Raw genomic sequence first — 18,962 nt, 5'->3', positions numbered from 1 at the left:
CATCCCCAATTAACAAAGGAGCCCGCTCCCCTTTAATTAATTAGAAGCAGCATCTGTTGCATGTTCTAAGTTCAGAAGAGTTGTTTGAGCATTGTGTGTGCCCAACTCTTTGTTAAATACCACTAGTACATCTACATTTTACATTTTATTTATTGCAGTTCTGAAATCTTATAATACCGGATGTTTCCTATGGATATACTGTATATCGCTAAATTTTTTTTGCTTTTCAGATGTTGATGAATGCTCCCTGGGAATTGCAAAATGTGACCCCAAAGCTATATGCACTAACACCAGAGGTTCTTACACATGTACCTGCAAGACAGGATATAGAGAAACTGGACAAAGTTGTCAATGTAAGTGTGGGATTCAGTGCAATAATTACATATTATTTTGTATTTAAAAAAAAATCCTTTAGAAAATAAATTTGCCAGGACTATAAATTAATACCTGAATCTGCTCTATCATGCCATTCAGCACACTCACTTTACTTTCATTGGACATCCAATGAACTGGATGAGCGGCACTGATGAGCAGGCACTGATGGGCACTAAAAGGCAGCACTGATTGGTGACACTGATGGGCATTGATTGGTGTCACTTATGGGCACTGCTGGGGCTGCACTGGTAATCAGGGCACTGAACAAGAAGGGATAGTAAAAGGATGGCGGGCGGGAGGTAGTTAACCCTGTTTGAGTATAAAAGAAGTGGCACTAGCTGCGAGTATCAATAACTTCAAAAAACATTTAGACATCTTCCTCAGAAACTAGAATATACAGTATGTCACAAAAGTGAGTACACCCCTCATATTTTTGTAAATATTTTTTGCTGCATGAGTGCTGCTGGCACTGGGGGGGCTATGGTTAATTGAGGGAACCATAAATGCCAACATGTACTGTGACATACTGAAGCAGAGCATGATCCCCTCCCTTCAGAGAATGGGCCTCAGGGCAGTATTCCAACATGATAATGACCCAAAAACACCTCCAAGATGACCACTGCCATGCTAAAGAAGCTGAGGGTAAAGGTGATGGGCTGGCCAAGCATGTCTCCAGACCTAATCCATATTGAGAATCTGTGGGGCATCCTTGAATCGAAGGTGAAGGAGCGCAAGGTCTCTAACATCCACCAGCTCTATGATGTCATTGAAGAGTGGAAAAGGACTACAGTGGTAATCTGCAGCTCTGGTGAACTCCATGCCCAAGAGGGTTAAGGCAGTGCTGGAAAATAATGGTGGCCACCCAAACATGAGCTAAGGAAACTTGATATTCTGTGTCCCTATTTAGATGTAAAGAAATAGGCTGGAGAATTATACATGTGTGCTCAAAGTGTTTGCATATTTTCTCATCAAAACAAAAAGTACCAGCAGTATCAGCTAGGAGTTTGTTAGAATTTAAAACAATTATGTAATACACAAAATGTATGAAATGTCTTTTTCTCTCGGCAGTTATAAACTTGTGTCTCAGCAATCCTTGTTTGAATGGTGCAACTTGTATAAGTTCTCTGAATTCCTATTCCTGTTCATGCCCCATGGGATACAGTGGAAAAATATGTGAAATTGGTGAGTACATCAGAATATACTTTATGTGTTATTTATGTCATTTATTGCACAAGAAACACCCAAGAATGTATTTCTGCTGGAAATTTGTAATTTATATCTCTAGATCTAATTTTATAGAAAAAAGTGATTACCGTACTTATAGTATAACTAATCTGAATTTATGTGTATATGATGCCTAGCTCAGAAAAAAAGTCCAAAGAGATTAAAAGGGTAGTGGTACCCCCATAGGGGCTGCTGAGTATAGCAGTCCATCTGTCACCCTGCCCAACCAAGCACATGATTTCAAGCATCCAGAGAGATATAACAGTCCTTGCACTTGTTTTTTGTAATTTTATTGAGGGGTATTAAACTTGGATAGGGTAAGGGAATATGGGATGCCCACTCGATTGAAATGTAATTTACACAGAACTCAACGTATATACACCTACACCCACAGCATGATGCTGCCATCACTATGTTTCATTGTGGGGATGGTGTTCTTTGGGTGAAGTGATATGTTGGGTTTGCTCCAGACATAAGGTTTTCTTTGATGGCCAAAAAGTAACATTTTTATCTAGTCAGACCAGAGCACCTTCCTCCATACATTTTGGGAGTCTCCTACGTGCCTTTTCGCAAACTCAAAAAATACCCATTTGTTTTTTTGCTGTTTTTTGATGAAAGTAATGGCTTTCTTCTGGCCACCCTGCTATAAAGCCCAACTCTATGGAGCGCACGGCTTATTGTCATCCTATGTACAGATACTCCAGTCTCTGCTGTGGAACTCGGCAGCTCCTCCAGGGTTAGCTTAGGTCTCTGTGTTGTCTCTCTGATTAATGTCCTCCTTGCCCGGTCCGTGAGTTTTGGTGTGCAGCCGTCTCTTGGCAGGTTTGCTGTTGTGCCATGTTCTTTCCATTTGGTTATGATAGATTTGATGGTGCTCCTAGGGATCATCGAAGATTTGGATATTTTTTATAACCTAACCCTGACTTCTCAACAACATTGTCCCTTACTTGTGTGGAGAGTTCCTTGGTCTTCAGGGCAGTGTTTGGTTAGTGGTGCCTCTTGCTTAGGTGTTGCAGCCTCTGGGGCCTTTTCAAAAAGGTATGTATATGTAATGACAGATCATGTGACACTTAGATTGCACACAGCTGGACATCATTTCACTAATTTTATGACGTCTGAAGGTAATTGGTTGCACCAGAACTTTTTATGGGCGTCAAAACAAATACGATGCTGCTTGTGAGTCACCAGCTCTACACTAAGCCAATCCCAACCCAAATCAAAACAAACAGGCCTAACTACCAGCTAGGCCTGCCTAAATTTACCTATTCAGCCAAAAAACCCTATTTACATCCATCTAGCAACCTAGAGGGTGCTACAAACCTGTGGGCTCACTGCAAATATGGGCATCCCAGATTCATAGAACAAGCATATTCACATGCTTGCTTTCATTTATGGTTAATTTTCAGGTGCTCGGGTATATCCAAAACCTGGGCATACTAATATGCATATATCAACCACAGATTTTTCTGGTGATCCAGATCTCATTTGCTTCTACATCTGACATATTCCTACTGATCACCAATTGGAATGGGTGACCTGACTTGTCAAAGCTCAGGTTGTGTTCTGCAGATAAATCAATAAACTGATAGCCCATGAGGCTACCTATTGAATGCGGTGGCCTAAAAAAAGGTAGGAGGAGCAGTGTCCATGGTCTGGAGTTACCTATGCATTCTAAAAATAAATTTAAGGAGGTCACTGTGAAGGTGCTGTTTAAGGCAATCTCACACATTCACATATGAGCAGGGCAGGACTTAGGGTGGTGGGGGCCCCTGGGCTTGAGTCACTTTCGGCCCTACCTTCTATACATTACCGTATTTATTGGCTTATAACACTGAGTTTTAGGAGGGAATTTAAGGAAGAAAACTTTTAGGAGGGAAATTTAAGGAAAAAAATTACATTTAAATGCCCATCAATGCAGCCTTATCAGTGTCCATCTGCAGCCTTGGCCATCCATCTGCAGCCTTGTCCAATGTCATTGCAGCCTTGTCATTTGCAGCCTTGCCCCAGTGTCATTTGCAGCCTTGTCATTTTCAGCCTTGTCATTGCAGTCTTGAAGTTTAAAAATGGCGTCGCCAAGATACAGAGTCCTGTGTATGTCGACGGCTTCTCGGGTCCTCTCGTCGGCTCTCGGTGGCTAAGGGTCCTCTCGGCGGCTAAGGGTCCTCTTGCAGTCCAAAGCAGAGCCGAGAGTAGCCGAGTGTACTCGGCTTGGCTCACAGTCACGCCCAGTCCCTGTGTTATGTCCATCATAGGGCGGGACTGGGCGTGACTGTGAGCAGAGCTGATCCGAGTACACTTGGCTATGTATCTTGGCGGGGCCCCCTATTGGGTGGGGCCCATGGGCTTGAGCCCAGTCAAGCCCAATGGTAAGTCCAGCCCTGCATATGAGTCCATACAAGATAAGATTATAAGATTGCAAACTACAACACTATTGATAGCATGCACTGAGCGCTGCTGTCATTCTGGAATTCAAAAAGGTATTATTTGAGAAAATCTGGTCATGTGATTAGAACATCTGCCATGTGATGATTGTTTCTATTGTCCTCCATGCAATCTAGGCTTTGCCTGTTGTTTAGAATGCCATTTCTTTTTATATCTTTATAGAAATTGATGATTGTGCAAGTGCCCCTTGTAAGAATGGTGCAGTCTGTATAAAAAAAGTGAATGCTTACTCTTGTCTGTGCCAGAAAGGCTGGACTGGCAGCAACTGTACTACAGGTAAGGGAATACTGAATGTTCTATTCACCTGTAGTTGTAGATGAGCTGTGCAGCAAGAATTATATTGTATTTGTTTCTTCCAGATGTGGATGAATGTTCCCAAGGGCTCAATAATTGTGACCAGCATGCAATGTGCACCAATACACCTGGATCCTACAAATGTACTTGTAACAGTGGCTATAGAGGAGACGGCTTTAACTGTACTGGTAAGTGTACTGATCACCTACTTGGCCTGGGCATGCAGCTTTTTTATTTAATAAATATTTTTTTTTTCTACTAGTTACATTTTTTTCCTATAATTGGCACATGTTACTTAACTACTTAAGGCTGGGTTCACACCGCTGCGGCAGCAAGAACCGGATGTGATTCGCACCGCACTGCAGTGCAAATCACATCCGATCTCTGTGCGATGCGAGTTCAGCCATACAGATAGTATGGCTGAATTTGCATCGCACCCGTCGCAAACTCGCACGGGACCCTTTTTTTGGTCCGCAGCAGAATCGGATTGCATGGGTGTTCACACCATGCGATCCGATTTCTGTCCGAGTTTGCAGATCGCACTGCGATATGCGGACTGATCTGGGGGGTGTCATTAACATTTCACTGACACTCCCAGCAGTCCGCATAGGGCAGTGTGAACTGCCAGCGGGAGGCATGCGATGTGGGAAAACGCCGCGGATTTCCTCACTAGAAACCCACAAGTACAGCAGTTGATTGATAATTACAGTCACTTCCATTTATATTCACTATGCACATGGACAAAGACAAACAAACAGCGATTTCTTCAGAATAACAAAAGGTAGGAATCTGCAACAAAGTTTGTTAAAATCCTTGCAATGTATATAGATCACCCAGATGGGAATGTTTGTTTTATTGTTTTTTTTTTCTCAACAAAAATGAAGCTACTGTTTAACCACTTTCAGACCGGACCAATTTGCTGGTCAAAGACCAGACCACTTTTTGCGATTCGGCACTGCGTCACTTTAACTGAAAATTGCGCGGTCGTGCGACGTGGCTCCCAAACAAAATTGACGTCCTTTTTTTCCCACAAATAGAGCTTTGTTTTGGTGGTATTTGATCACCCCTGCGTTTTTTATTTTTTGCGCTATAAACAAAAATAGAGCGACAATTTTGAAAAAAAACGCATTATTTTTTACTTTTTGTTATAATAAATATCCCCCAAAAATATATAAAAAAACTTTTTTTTCCCTCAGTTTAGGCCGATACGTATTCTTCTACATATTTTTGGTAAAAAAAATCGCAATAAGCGATTATTGATTGGTTTGCGCAAAAGTTATAGCGTTTACAAAATAGGGATAGTTTTATAGCATTTTTATTAATAATTTTTTATTATTTTTTTTTTTACTAGTAATGGCGGCGATCAGCGATTTTTATTGTGACTGCGACATTGTGGGGGACCCATCGGACATTTTTGACACATTTTTGGGACCATTGTCATTTATACAGTAATCACTGCTATATAAATGCAGTGATTCCTGTGTAAATGACACTGGCAGTGAAGGGGTTAACCAGTGGGTGGCAGTGTAGGGGTTAAGTGTTCCTAGGGATGTGTTACATCTGTGGGGGGGTTGGGCTTTCATTTAGTGAACACTGATCTCTGCTCCAATCACATGGAGCAGAGATCAGCGTCACTAGTTGCTAGGCAGAATGGAGAAATGTTGTTTACAACGGCACTTCTCCATTCGGCCGCTCCGTGAGACGATCACGGGGATGCCAGCGGCGATCGAGTCCGCGGGTCCCGCGACCGGACTCACGGGGGTCCCGACCAGCGCCGGCGGCGCGCTCCCGATGGCAGGGCGGCAAATTTAAAGGGATGTACATGTACTCCCATTTGCCTGCCCGTGCCATTCTGTCGACGTACATCGTCGTGCGCTGGTCGGCAAGTGGTTAAAGAAAATCTCTGGTCACAGCATACGCTTTCATTTTCTAACATCAGCATTGTAACAGCAATACAAATAATAGTTATTTTTGAAAGTCAAATATAAGCTTCCTTGAAAAATATATTTTCATTATATGAGTGCTGCCTTTCTACTGGCATATCTTTCCACAACTTCCTGTAGTCAATGCATGCTTTACAGCTTCTCTTATGCTGTTTACTTTCAATTGCTAAGGACTATATGTTCCATGGTACCTTGCTGCCTGCAAGCTGTGATTTCTGTACTGACTTGACCTCCTAAAACTCCTTCTATGAGCACCTCTGTAGTTCAGAAGACAGGCTCTTTGAAATGTGTGACACAGCAATGCCTACTCACAGGGCATAATGAATATGTGTCACCAAATTCAAGGAATTAAATGTGTAGGGATCTTCACAAAGTAAGTATAAAAACTTCAAGATTCTTCAGATTTGTAGGAGTTGGCCAGAAAAAATGAAATATGATGGGAAAATGAATATATGGTTTATATTTTGACCTTAGATACACTTTAATTCCAGAAACATGATTGTGGATTGCAGATGGTTTTTGCAGAGATAATCCCTGTAATGAATTAAAATTGGGGATTCATACTAAATAAGATTCCACTGTGATTTCTTTTATTCAGAAATACGTTTATTCAGCTATGGCCCTTCAGCAGGGGACAGCAAAGCAACAAAACGCCTCAGAGACTTTGTTTCTCCTTTGATTAATGTCCCTGTTGGTTTTCCATTTGACTCCGCATTTTATAACAACCTATATGTAAGTATGAAATCTATTGTAAGATGTATTTGTGAAAGCTGACAACTGTTTAATTACCTATCATATGTATGTATCTATTTAACTCAAGCCATATAAGATAATGTTAAGATGTGATCATTTTCTTTGTGTTTTCCAGTTCACAGATAATGGTGTTATTGTTTTTCAACGCAACATATATGACCGCACCTATGCACTGAGTTATCCTTACACGACCTTCGAAAGCAATGACCCATATACCCCCCCAATTCTAGCTGCCTTCTGGGCTGATGTTGATGTCTCTGGTTTCGGGGATATCTTTTATCAGGTAATGTCATGTAGGCTATTGGACAGTTTCAAAATAATTCAATACTCTTTAAAAGGTTGGTCCACCAAAAAGTGATATTTATTTATAGGCGTAGTTGACTGAGTAAACTCTAGGCTTTTTTATTCATCTTGGATTTTCCAACAGAGAAATCTTCCTGCCACTATTTCCAACTCTGAACCTTTAGTGTTCCCACCCATTTTTGACCTTTCTAGTATCGCTTTAATATTTCCCATATTATAAAATAAATGGAAAAAAATCGAACAGACTGGGACCCCTCATAATGGCTACAACAGTAATGCAGACCCAGGAACCCAAAACACAGAGAGCTCGACAATAAAAAAAACAAGACATTGAATTTAGATAAAACATAGGGAGAGTCATTAAACATTATCCATACCAGCTAGACCCCTTTGAACTTCTCATAGATGTCATGATTTTCAGCCACCAATTCTTCCATATGAATAATGAGAGCTGGTCTCAAGCCATTCAGGGAATGAAGGTGATGCTTTCCAAAAACAAGGCGTAAACAATGTTCTAGAAAAATCATGCAGTTTATTATTAACAAAAGTTAATAGTTGTATTCAATGTACATATTACTTATTAAAACAATACTATTGCTAACAGATCATTGTGTATATGTATACACCAGAAGAAAATACTGATATCATAAGTCCTCATACGCCAACGCGTTTCACCAGACTTGCTTTAGCAGGTCTTATGAAGACATTACAGCAATTATCAATGATAAAACAATAACATATTACATACTATCCATATGTATTAAACTTTGGTACATTCCTGCATTCACTACATAGGACCCACCTTAAGCATATGGAACAGCATCACCACTCCTTGGGTGAGTGCTGGAGCATTAAGAGACCCCACTAAACATGCACCTCCAATTGAGACCGGTTATATTGTCAGGTATATAGTCGTTGTTCACTCGTGGTCATGGTCTATTCTAGTCATTATATAAAAGAGGGACAAAAATAAAAAGTAAACTTTCCAGTGTCTAGGCATCAATTGTCTAACTGCAAAAAAAAAAGAAAAGAAAAAGCAAAACAGAGATTTTCTTCTCAAGTTAGAGATTGAGGTAAAAGGGTTAGGAGGGCAAGTTCAGGTAAATTGGAATTGCAAATTCTTGGGTAACTAGATTGTAGAGCAGAAACAACAGAACAGAGCCCCAAAGCTTTTGGATGGGGGGGGGGGGGCATGCCCACCAAATATGAGGAAGAATGCCTTGGGAGGCTTGACAGAGCCAACAACAAGAATCCAAGTGGGCTTGGAAAATACGGTACACTCTGGAGGGGGAAGGGTACCATCTTGGGAGTAATTTGAAGTCACGTTCTTGGGTGTCTCAGGCCATGGACAGTTTATGGGTATTTATGAAAATGTGTCCCCATTTATCATCAGTAAATGAACGGCCAGGTTCAGGCTTCCACAAAACATCGACTTTAGATGCACCTTTATTCAAAAATAATGAATGCTTAGTATTTGTTATAGCAATTTCAACTAAGCACAGAGGTTCACGTTATTTACCAAGCGATGAAAACATTTGTTTTACAAAGTGAACAGCTTCTACCTCTTTAGTAATTAATCCCATTTTGAGCATAGATCTTATGATTTGCAAGCAAGAGACTAAAGAAGAGTATAATTAACAGATATTTGTCATTCATAATCTTGCTGTCCCTTTATGTCCCTCTCTCGAAAATTGTTCACAGGTCTGCTGTTTGAAGGTTTCAGGTCATGTCAAATGGAATGTTGTATGTCCATTGAACTGCTACCGGAGTTCTGTAAACAGTTTTGTAGATTGATAATGAGTTTTGACTGGCAAGGGAAGGCAACCTTGCCTGGTTTATTCTGTCTTATGAAAAAGTAAAATGAACAAAGACCTGGGCCTCCCTGACATTAACCAATATTACAAAACAATGGCAATGGTGCTATTTCTCATTTGGCACCATAACACAGGTTTTAAACTCTGGGTGTCCCTAGAAAGGACAATAGCAGGGCGTAACTTACCAATTGTGCCTTGCTATTGTCTTTGCTGGTATCCAGTGCCATGAATAGCAGAAAAACAGTGGGGTCTGTCAAGCTGTAAAATCACCACTCATATCAACCACGCTTAGGATATGGGACAAATTGAACATAACCGGAGACTTATGACCACACACATCACCTTTAGCCCTTTTCCGGGGTATCATTGGTTCCCACCAGAGGAGGATATAGGATTTTTCAGAACTTGGGGCAGAGAAAGGAATGTGGGCTGCCTTTACCTGGCCCCCTCAAACGGTATGCTCTCTATAGAGCAGTTACAGCAAAAATTGGGGGTGGACCACTGACATCACTGTTACAGACAGCAACTTCTCTTATGGAATTCGAATCCACATGTGCTCTAAACTGGCAGTCCCAACACCTCCTGTTTCACATGTATAAAATTCTGTTGTCTCGCTCTTCATAGAAAATCCTGTATTTTGTAAGAGAAAGCGGGTAGAACTAGATCTGGAAATGACTCCCTCTTAACTTACAAAAAAATATTCAATTATCACACGTCTCCGTCATCAGTTCAAAAACTCAGGAGATGTGGTATAGATTTTTCATCATACTGTTATAGGACCCCAAGGATACTGGCAAAAATCTTTTCAGGCTTCTCGTGATGGAGAGAGTGCCCACCAGAGGACTTGTGGGCATCTCTGGTGATCCAGCCCTAAGATACAGAAGTTCTGGAAGGCAATATCAACATGGATTAAAACAAAAACTACCCTCAGACATATACAATTTACACCTTTGCATTATACATTTCATGATGTTCCCTCATCTTTAAAAGCCTAGAAAATAGTGTCATCCTGCACCCCCTGAATAAGGTGAACAGCCTGATACCCTAGTCCTATAGACAGGACCAGTTTTTTAACAGAAGTGCTCAGGCATAATTTAGTAAGAAGGAAACAGCAGAAATGATTATTGAGAGAATATATAGCACATGTTCACTTCTATTTACTTTAAATATTGATACATCATATAGCAATAAATATCATATAAGTATCAATATGTAATATCATATCATGAGTTAGGCTCATTTATTTATATGTTGCTGTCCTATCAGCATATACATGTAACTTTCTAATTATTTTATGCCATTTTACTCTCTGATCACAGGCTTATGACTTCCAGTCCTCCAATGGGAACACAACATTCAAAGAATCACTAGAAAGCACGGTTGCTGCATATTTTAACTCAACTCAGTTTAAAGCTTTATGGGCTCTCAAAATAACATGGGACAATGTTCCCCCATTCACGTCTGGGATTTATAACTCAAAGGCTTATTGGAACACCCAAATCAACAATGTAAGTGTTGCACTGTGCTCGTGCTTACCCATCCTGTTAGAGTTGAATTCCCTGTGTATAGAAAGATCTCTGTGTGTAGATGGATCTTGGCTCTTGTACCTTTGATATTATTATTATTTTGTAAAGCAAAATGGCCTTTTTAAAACCTTGCCTAAAAGGCATATTAGGTGTTATTGTCAGTGGGCATCTAAATATGAAATCTAGTAGCACAATATCATACAAAATTCGAACTGCAGTTAGTACCTAAAAGCAGCAAACAGATTGTTGATTGCTTGTTATGGTTTTTAAATTAATACAATACAAAAAAACCTTAAACAAAGAAGCATAAGGGGCCAATTGACACTATTGCAGGGACCGGTGTTTTACCGCACAGTTAACTACTATAACATTCATACTGCAACAGCCTAGAGCTGTGTGATATGGTAATGGCAATAGGTGCTGCATTATACAATTACCAAATATACATAATGAAATCCAGTACTACAGTAATGGATACACAATAAGAGGTCCAGAACATTTAATATTTTTCTCTTTGGTTTTCTTCATTTTAGACAAACACTTTCCAAGTTGTCTTGGTTACTGATGGAATATATTCGTTTGCACTAATCCTGTTTGATGATGGAGGAATGAAGTGGATCTTCAACTCTCTTTCCACATTCCATCTGCCAAAAATGGGTTATCACAGGTAAAGTCTTTCAGTAGCGTACCTTGCTCTTCCTCTTCTTTCAGCTCATTTTACTTTCTACAGTAGTATTGGTAACTGAATGTAAATATTAAAAACACATTTAGAAATATTCTCTTTTCTTAGTGGTATCCCTAGTGCACGTAATGTCAACAACTTCCCAGCTTTCAATGATCCACAGACAGACACATCTGTAAGCATCAAGCAGAGATACCGTCCAGATCAGTACATCGGCTACAACACAGGTGAGAAGACAAAACATCGCTCAGGTAAAATGTTGTAAGTTTAACAGATACAGTTTTTATTTCTATCATTTTACCTTACTTTTCAAGGTAAAAAAGGAAGATGGGCATATCGTCTAGACAGCAACAGTCAGAGCACAATCAATTCAAGGCTACAATGTCTGCAGTGGTATCATAAAGAGGAAATTCCATACTGGCTCTCCAGCACATCTCCATGTCCATGTACTTACAATCAGGCAACTTGGGACTCCTCTTTCACTGATGGATTTAACATTTTGTACTATGGCTTTGATATCAAGAAGGCATCTGGTAAGGTTTAATAATTGCCTTTCAATTGTGACACGATTTAAATCAGTGGATAATAATTCAATGTTGTATCCCCAACAAACTGTTGTATATGTGTCTCATATTAAAATGACATTACGGTTATGACTATGTGTAGAAGATAAAATTGCATAACATTTGTTCTAGTTTTATCAATTACCTAGTACGAGATTCATTTAATGCTGAATTTTAAAAATCAAGCTTTATTCAGATATTCACACAGAAAAGGAAAATTGCAAAGCACAGAACATTACAATACCTGCAATACCCCATAGCAGTATGTCTACCTTAACATCATATAAGTCCCTTACATGCATACGTTGGTTGCAGTTTTACTTGTTTGATTGGAAGAACTCACATTTATCAAGTCTCAACCTACTCAAAGGTATAAGATGAGTCAAAATACAAGGGACTGTAAAGAACTTTTAGGTGTTAGAGGAATCTTTTTTGTGGCTATTAGTCTGTGAGTCCCACTGCACCAATTATACTGTTGTGCCATAAATATTTATTCATTATTATGCTTAATAATTTCTATACATTTTTTTGAAAGGATGATGGTCATTTAATTACTATACACTGAAACTGTTTAATGGCGTATTCATATATCTGCTAATAGACAACTTATATCAATTTCATAGACCTGCTAATGAGCATTAATGTAACCAGTGTAACTTATTTCTATTAATTGGTCTGTTTCAGAACAATACTTGACAGCACAAAATATGTTCCCCTCCAGAAAGGGGGCTGGGAATAGATGTTACTATAGTAGTAGGAGTGGAGCCCTTGTTTACGGTGAGAAGGAGCGATACCTCCCAACTCCATGGACCTCCTTTAACACCTTTAATTATTACTCTAATCCAGAAGCTTATAGAAACTACTTCTGGAATACAGTTCTTCCTCCTCAAAGACAACTATATAAAGGTATTGCATGATATAATCATAATAATGAAACAATATACCATAGCTAAATTTACTAATCAATTGTTCAAATAAACACGATGTCTTTATTTTTCAGTTGAGGAGATTGACCCCTACAACACTTGTTGCATATATTCAGAATCCACTTACCTGTGTAACCTTTACAGACAGAAAAGACCTCTGGATTATTGTGACAACTATATCCCTCCACGCCTAGGTATGTAGAAGCACTAATTTCTTAAAGACCTCATTCCCATTTTGTAAACAAAAATAAATAAAGACAAAACCTTCTACAATAGACCCTCTCCATCAGATGCTAACGCTCCTCAACTTGGATGGGCACAATCTGATTTTATTAAAATGTAAAAAAAATATATAGTTTTTTATATAAACATATTTTTTAACACCACACCAAGTACCTCCACACAATCTATGGGGTTGATTTACTAAAACTGTTGAGTGCAAATATTGTGCAGCTCTGCATAGAAACCAATCAGCTTCCAGTTCTTTTAGTCAAAGCTTAAGGCTGGGTTCACATCTAAGCCCCATGTGGCTCGCAGCGGGGGTCCGGTGCATCCCTGTTCTCCTTTTCAGGGCTGAATTTTGCCTGAATTCGGCCCTGAAACTGAGCCAAAGATGCACAGGACCTTTGTGCAATCCCTGGAGATATGTGAACCGGCTCCATAGAGAGACGGTCACAGTCTCCTGTCATGCGAATTGGATGTGGGCATCCAATCCACACTAGTATAAACACAACCTTAATGAAGAAGCTGACGTTAGAAGCTGATTGGCTGCCATGCACAGCTGCACCCGATTTTGCACTCTCCAGTTTTGGTAAATCAACCCCTAGGCGCCCAAGAACAAACACCAAAGGCAATGTAAACATACATATAAAAACAGTTCTATAACCTAGGTAACCAATATATCATTTCATAAATTCAACAAATAATTGTACTTTTTTATATAGGTATAATATGACCTGCACCAGCATCAACTAAAAGTGCTTTTTTGCCAAATTTCAACATAATAGTCAATTCAAAGGTGTATTAAACATGCTTATTGTGGAAAGCAGCATTATTCATTCACCACTTAACACCTTCAGGCAGTCTATGATATTGAGATGGTCTCCACCTATAACAAGATTGGTTTATCTTTCTTCTTGCAGGGATACAAACATGAAATTCCCCCAACACATTAATCATTATAAGTAAATCGTTCACCATATAGCTTGTTTTAACTCATAATGGGATTGATTTATCCTTCCTATAAATAATTATTCATGGCCTGAACTGACATTTCCAGAAGGATTTTATAAAATAGCAGTAGCAAGTGCATATTAAAGTGGAATTTTACTCAGAAAATGAAGTTCTGTTAAATCACTTCAGGTACTACACTGGGGGAGATTTATAAAAACTGGTTCACACAGAATCTGGTGCAGCTGTGCATAGTAACCAATCAGATTCTAGGTTTTAGCCCCCGTTCCCAATGGTGGGACTTGTTATGCGATTGGACAGTTCAAAGTTGCATGACAAGTTGCACTCTATTTGCGCCTATGGAACCATTCAAATCGGTACGGCTCCGACTTGCACTCATTTCAGAAAGGTTCCTGCATTATTTTTGCAGATTTCTTGTGTAACTTGCTTTGACATCTATGCATCAAATCGCACTGACTGGCAGCTTTGAAATCACGCTGAAGTAGTGCATTCATTCAGTATGAATGGGGTGGGGGGGGGGGGGGGGTTATTGTCAAAGCTTAATTGAACATGATGACGTTAGATGCTTATTGGTTAGTAATCAATACAGTTTTAGTATGTGATATGTGTATTAGTATTAATATTAGATATGTGTATTCCACCGGGCTAAAAAACATGAAATTATTGTTTACAAACTGCTACTTGATAATAATACTTCCCCCAAAAAATAGAAAATCTCCCTCATTCTCTGACCCTAAATTGCACATGCTCTCTATTTATAGCAATCTGTTTAAAATCAGAGCCACTCTGCTGACAGCTTAAATATTTACAGCTGCTCAGGGGCTCTGATCTTCAGCAAAATGGCAGCCTCCAACAAGAAGCCGGAACAATGCTGAATGCAATTTACAGCACACACCATTTTTGGTAGCCTAATTATTAATGCGGTATGAATGTTCCCTGCTAAAAAACACTATGTTTTTATCAAGTTGTTATGGGTAAAGTTTTGCTTTAAGGGCCCTTTCACACAGGCTGTCAAATCAGGTCCACCAGTCAGTTTTTCAGGTGGACCTGATCAGACCCTCTATTCTCCCCTATGGAGCGGTGGATCTCAGTGCGGACATGTCTGCTGACATTCACCGATAACCTTTCCGATCCTGTCTGCAAAATTCAGATGGATGGTGGTCCTATTTTCCATCCAACTGGCGGATCGGACTGGATCTGATTGGATGAAAATAGACAGGTGATTCGTTTTCACCCATACTCCCCATAGAGGAGAGCTGGACTGTGTCCGTGCCCGCTCTGTGCAGTGAGTGTAGACGGACCTGTCATCCACCTGCTCAGCGGGGAATAGTGGATCGATCTCCCTCTGAGCCAGTAGATTCCGTCCAGTGAAGGCGCACTTGTGAAAAGGGCCTAAAGCTTTTCAAGTTTTCTTTGCTTCCAAAGAAGATATGCATAGTTTAAAAAATTAAAGTTATAAATATTTTTATTTTTTTCACTGGAAGGATTTTTCTATGGGGACCCTCATATTAACACTCTGGATGGTTTGAGCTATACATTTAATGGTCTGGGTGAATTCATATTGGCCAACGCAAAGGATGAAAATGACACAGTTATCTTCAGACTTCAAGGACGCACGGCCCGCACTGGCAATGGAACCAGCTATGCAACCAACTTTGTGTCATTGGCAGCCTCTACACACTATGGTGACCAGGTAATGAACACAAGAAGAAAATTTACAAAAAAATTGTTTAATAACCCCTGTAAACTGATTATTAAACTTTGCATTTCAGATTCAATGGAGCTTAAAGAATGCTAATGAAACCACAGTGAGCTACAATGGGACCGTCATTGAACTCTCAGGTGGGTAAAATGAGTTTCCATTCCACTTTTATGGGTGATTGTTCAGCTCACATTGTTGTTGTAGTCTTGGAAAAGGAAATGAATGGAATATCATCTGAACATAACAGCCTATGCTGTTAGGGGGTGAAAAATATGCTATTAGTGATCTATTTACATAGACATGGCAAAGCTGGGATTGTAACAATAAAGTAGTATTAAACCCATACATTTATTATATTGTAGATTACCTTTTTAAAGATGCAGTGGCTGTATTAGTCTCCTTTTTATGCTTTTTCAGTTTATTTTCACCTGTTGATCCAGAAAGTGAGTCTGTTGTTTTTTTAATGTCCTTTATCAGACCAAATGATCAAATACCACCAAAAGAAAGCTCTATTTGTGTGAAAAAAGGGCATTCATTTTATTTTGGGTACATCGTCGCACAACTGCGCAAATGTCAGTTAAAGTAACGCATACAATGGCCTGGTCAGGAAGGGGGTAAAAGTCATTATTAAATCAGCCTCTGCCTTTCTTTTACTGATTTAGAAAAAATGCCATCTAACCATTTTCATTTGAGTATTCTTACAATTTGTCACTATATGAATGCAATTTTAGGGATTTCACCGATCCATTATGGAAATATATATATTTTTTTTATTTTTTAGACAATTTTACTTATGTCGACCATGTGGGATTTGGAAGGACAAAAACCGGGGAAGTGAAAGTCCTGTTTGACAATGGCATCTCTGTTTCTTGTTCTGCTAACCTGGGCATCTTGAGTTTTGTGGTGACATTACAATCAACATATCAAAACAGGACTGAAGGCCTCCTGGGTAAGTGACTTGCGTTAATATGAACCATCGGATATATATGTCCACACCAGCTTAGTGCAGAATAGTGGGTCATGACTACAATATGTAAATAATTAACATGTGATAGTTAAAGTGTATGTGTAGCGGTACCCTTGTGAGGGCTGCTGAGTGTTTTAGTCTGTTTGTCACCCTGCCCAGGAAAGCACACAATTTCAAGCATCAAACAGTCCTTGAACTGTTTTTGTTGTTTTTATTTAGGGGGATTAACTTGGATAGGGATAGGAAAATTATGAGATGCCCAGGTGATTGAAAGTCAATGTTAAGACTGAACTGTATACACTCCCGGTATATACAATCTCTTCCTCCAGCACATCACTTGCTTGTAGACTATCTCTACTCAACACCTCCAGCACATCACTTGCTTGCACATCTCAGACCAACTAGCACTGAACTGTAGGCCTGGCACAGGTAATCCCAGTACTAGTTGTCTATGTGGCTACTGCTCCCAGTACCAGTACCACCTCTTCAGGCCCTGCCAGCCATCCTGGCTGCAGCTGCCTCTCTCCACTTGCCATGCCACCACAGTCCACTCCACTGGCTCTGCACCCATCTCAGACTGCACTCCCAGTCCTCTCAGGTGTGCATCCCCAGTCCTTCTTGACTTTGTGTCACTCACCAGCCCTCTTGGCTGCGACCTGTTGTTTCTCCCTGGAGACTTGTCCAGCAGTGCTCTCACCTGCTGTCTTCTCCTTGCTCCCTCCACGTGTTCTTTGAAGGTCCTGTCCGCACCCAAGCCCAGGCCCATGGTCACCCCCCAGACTGGGGAGCTCCCTTAAAGACCAAGACAGCCTAGCACTCCATCTCCAGTTTCCACCCCAACTTTTCCCCAAGCTGGGCTGACCCTGGGTATTTAAGGAGGCCTGCCCCCCTGCCAATCAAAGTTGGGGATTGGTCAGGGCTCCTCAAACCACCCCAAGCAGCTCCATCTCCCCTCTCCACTTTTCTTTCCAGAATATTCTAGAAGTCTCTGGAAAGAGGTGGGAGGTCTTGGTGATGCTGCTTGTGAGTCATCAGCTCTGCTCTGAGTCACTCCCAACCCAAATCAAAGCACAGACAAGAAACCCTGGAAATGTACCTACACTATACTTCTAGCACATTAGATGATGCTACATGTGCAACAATAAACAATTAAATTCTTGTTAATTTTGTCAGAAATCCTTTAAGTTTCTGTTCTCTGTGCTTGGACTCAAGGAGGGGTTCTGCAGATGAAGAGAGGATTGTTTTTCTTGTAATCCATAAGAAATAAAGTAGGCAGGACTGACACCACGTGTTTAGGAATTTAGAACTGTTCTGTCATGTAAAAGAAAAAAGTCGGCATATAATATGGTATATTGCTGGTACATCTACAGTTATTTTTCTGTACTTGCAGCACAGAATGCGTACGTATTCCAGAAATATACAAATAATTTCTTTTTATTTCTTTTACTTTTACATATGCTTTAAAGAGACCCTGTTTTGTGAAAAGTACATTGGATACCACATTTTCCAGAATAGCTAATTGACTGGCTGTATTTTATCTCAGTGTCCTCTGAGTCACACATTAGAAAACAAGCATGCATTCAGTAAAGTCAGAACTCACAATCTCTATAACTGTTCAGGGTCAGTGACTAAGAGAATTTTAAAGTTAGACAGCTAGCAGTAATCACAGCCTATGCAACAATCCATTCTAGTTTGCTAGTACAGACAGACACTACAGTCCAATTGACAAGTAACTATATTGCTATTTAGGGCTTGTTGACAATTAACTAGAGAAATGTTACTGCTTTTATTGATAGGGAGGTAACTATTCAATCTTCCCACACACTGCAGAAATCTACTTGCTGAGTCATTTAAAACAAAGTCACATGAGGAGGAACAGCCTTTTTGTTGTCACCTTGTTATTTCATGATTTGTCAAATGTATATTTACCTCTTCTATTTTATTTCAGGGGTACTAAATGGAAATCCAAATGATGACTTCCTGACTGCTTATGGCTACACATTGCCATATAATGACAATACAAAGCCAAACGACTCACAGATCTTCGACTTTGGCATGACATGTAAGAGAATATTTAATTGTCATAACTGTTTGTTCTACACAGAAGGTGGCACTAAAGGGACAGGATGCCAGTACTGTAATTTCTTCACAACATTTGTGTATTTCATTTATTTTTTCTGTGTATTGTTTTCCTAACAGGAAATATATTTTCAAGGTGGATGGGAGACCCTCACTGGGTGTGTGGCCACCAGCTTCT

At 39.9% G+C, this 18,962-nt stretch overlaps 1 protein-coding gene across 1 annotated transcript in view; it reads left to right on the top strand.

Moving 5' to 3' along the window:
- LOC143986724 (uncharacterized) overlaps window positions 1-18,962 on the top strand; it is a 136,922-nt gene that overhangs the window by 79,627 nt on the left and 38,333 nt on the right. Inside the window, exons 28-43 of the mRNA XM_077485130.1 lie at window positions 231-353; window positions 1,444-1,557; window positions 4,204-4,317; window positions 4,401-4,523; window positions 6,877-7,010; window positions 7,147-7,314; window positions 10,468-10,656; window positions 11,208-11,341; window positions 11,465-11,583; window positions 11,671-11,889; window positions 12,604-12,825; window positions 12,920-13,039; window positions 15,521-15,729; window positions 15,809-15,878; window positions 16,520-16,687; window positions 18,654-18,767. Coding sequence (XP_077341256.1) covers window positions 231-353; window positions 1,444-1,557; window positions 4,204-4,317; window positions 4,401-4,523; window positions 6,877-7,010; window positions 7,147-7,314; window positions 10,468-10,656; window positions 11,208-11,341; window positions 11,465-11,583; window positions 11,671-11,889; window positions 12,604-12,825; window positions 12,920-13,039; window positions 15,521-15,729; window positions 15,809-15,878; window positions 16,520-16,687; window positions 18,654-18,767 — 2,340 coding nt within the window. The remainder of the gene's footprint in view (window positions 1-230; window positions 354-1,443; window positions 1,558-4,203; window positions 4,318-4,400; window positions 4,524-6,876; window positions 7,011-7,146; window positions 7,315-10,467; window positions 10,657-11,207; window positions 11,342-11,464; window positions 11,584-11,670; window positions 11,890-12,603; window positions 12,826-12,919; window positions 13,040-15,520; window positions 15,730-15,808; window positions 15,879-16,519; window positions 16,688-18,653; window positions 18,768-18,962) is intronic.

This window comes from Lithobates pipiens, unplaced genomic scaffold (genome assembly GCF_037356315.1).
Source record: "Lithobates pipiens isolate NorthernLeopardFrog02 unplaced genomic scaffold, aLitPip1_a1.2 Scaffold_18, whole genome shotgun sequence".
In the NCBI taxonomy this organism is placed as follows: domain Eukaryota; kingdom Metazoa; phylum Chordata; class Amphibia; order Anura; family Ranidae; genus Lithobates; species Lithobates pipiens.
This window is presented reverse-complemented; position numbering and strand designations above follow the sequence as displayed.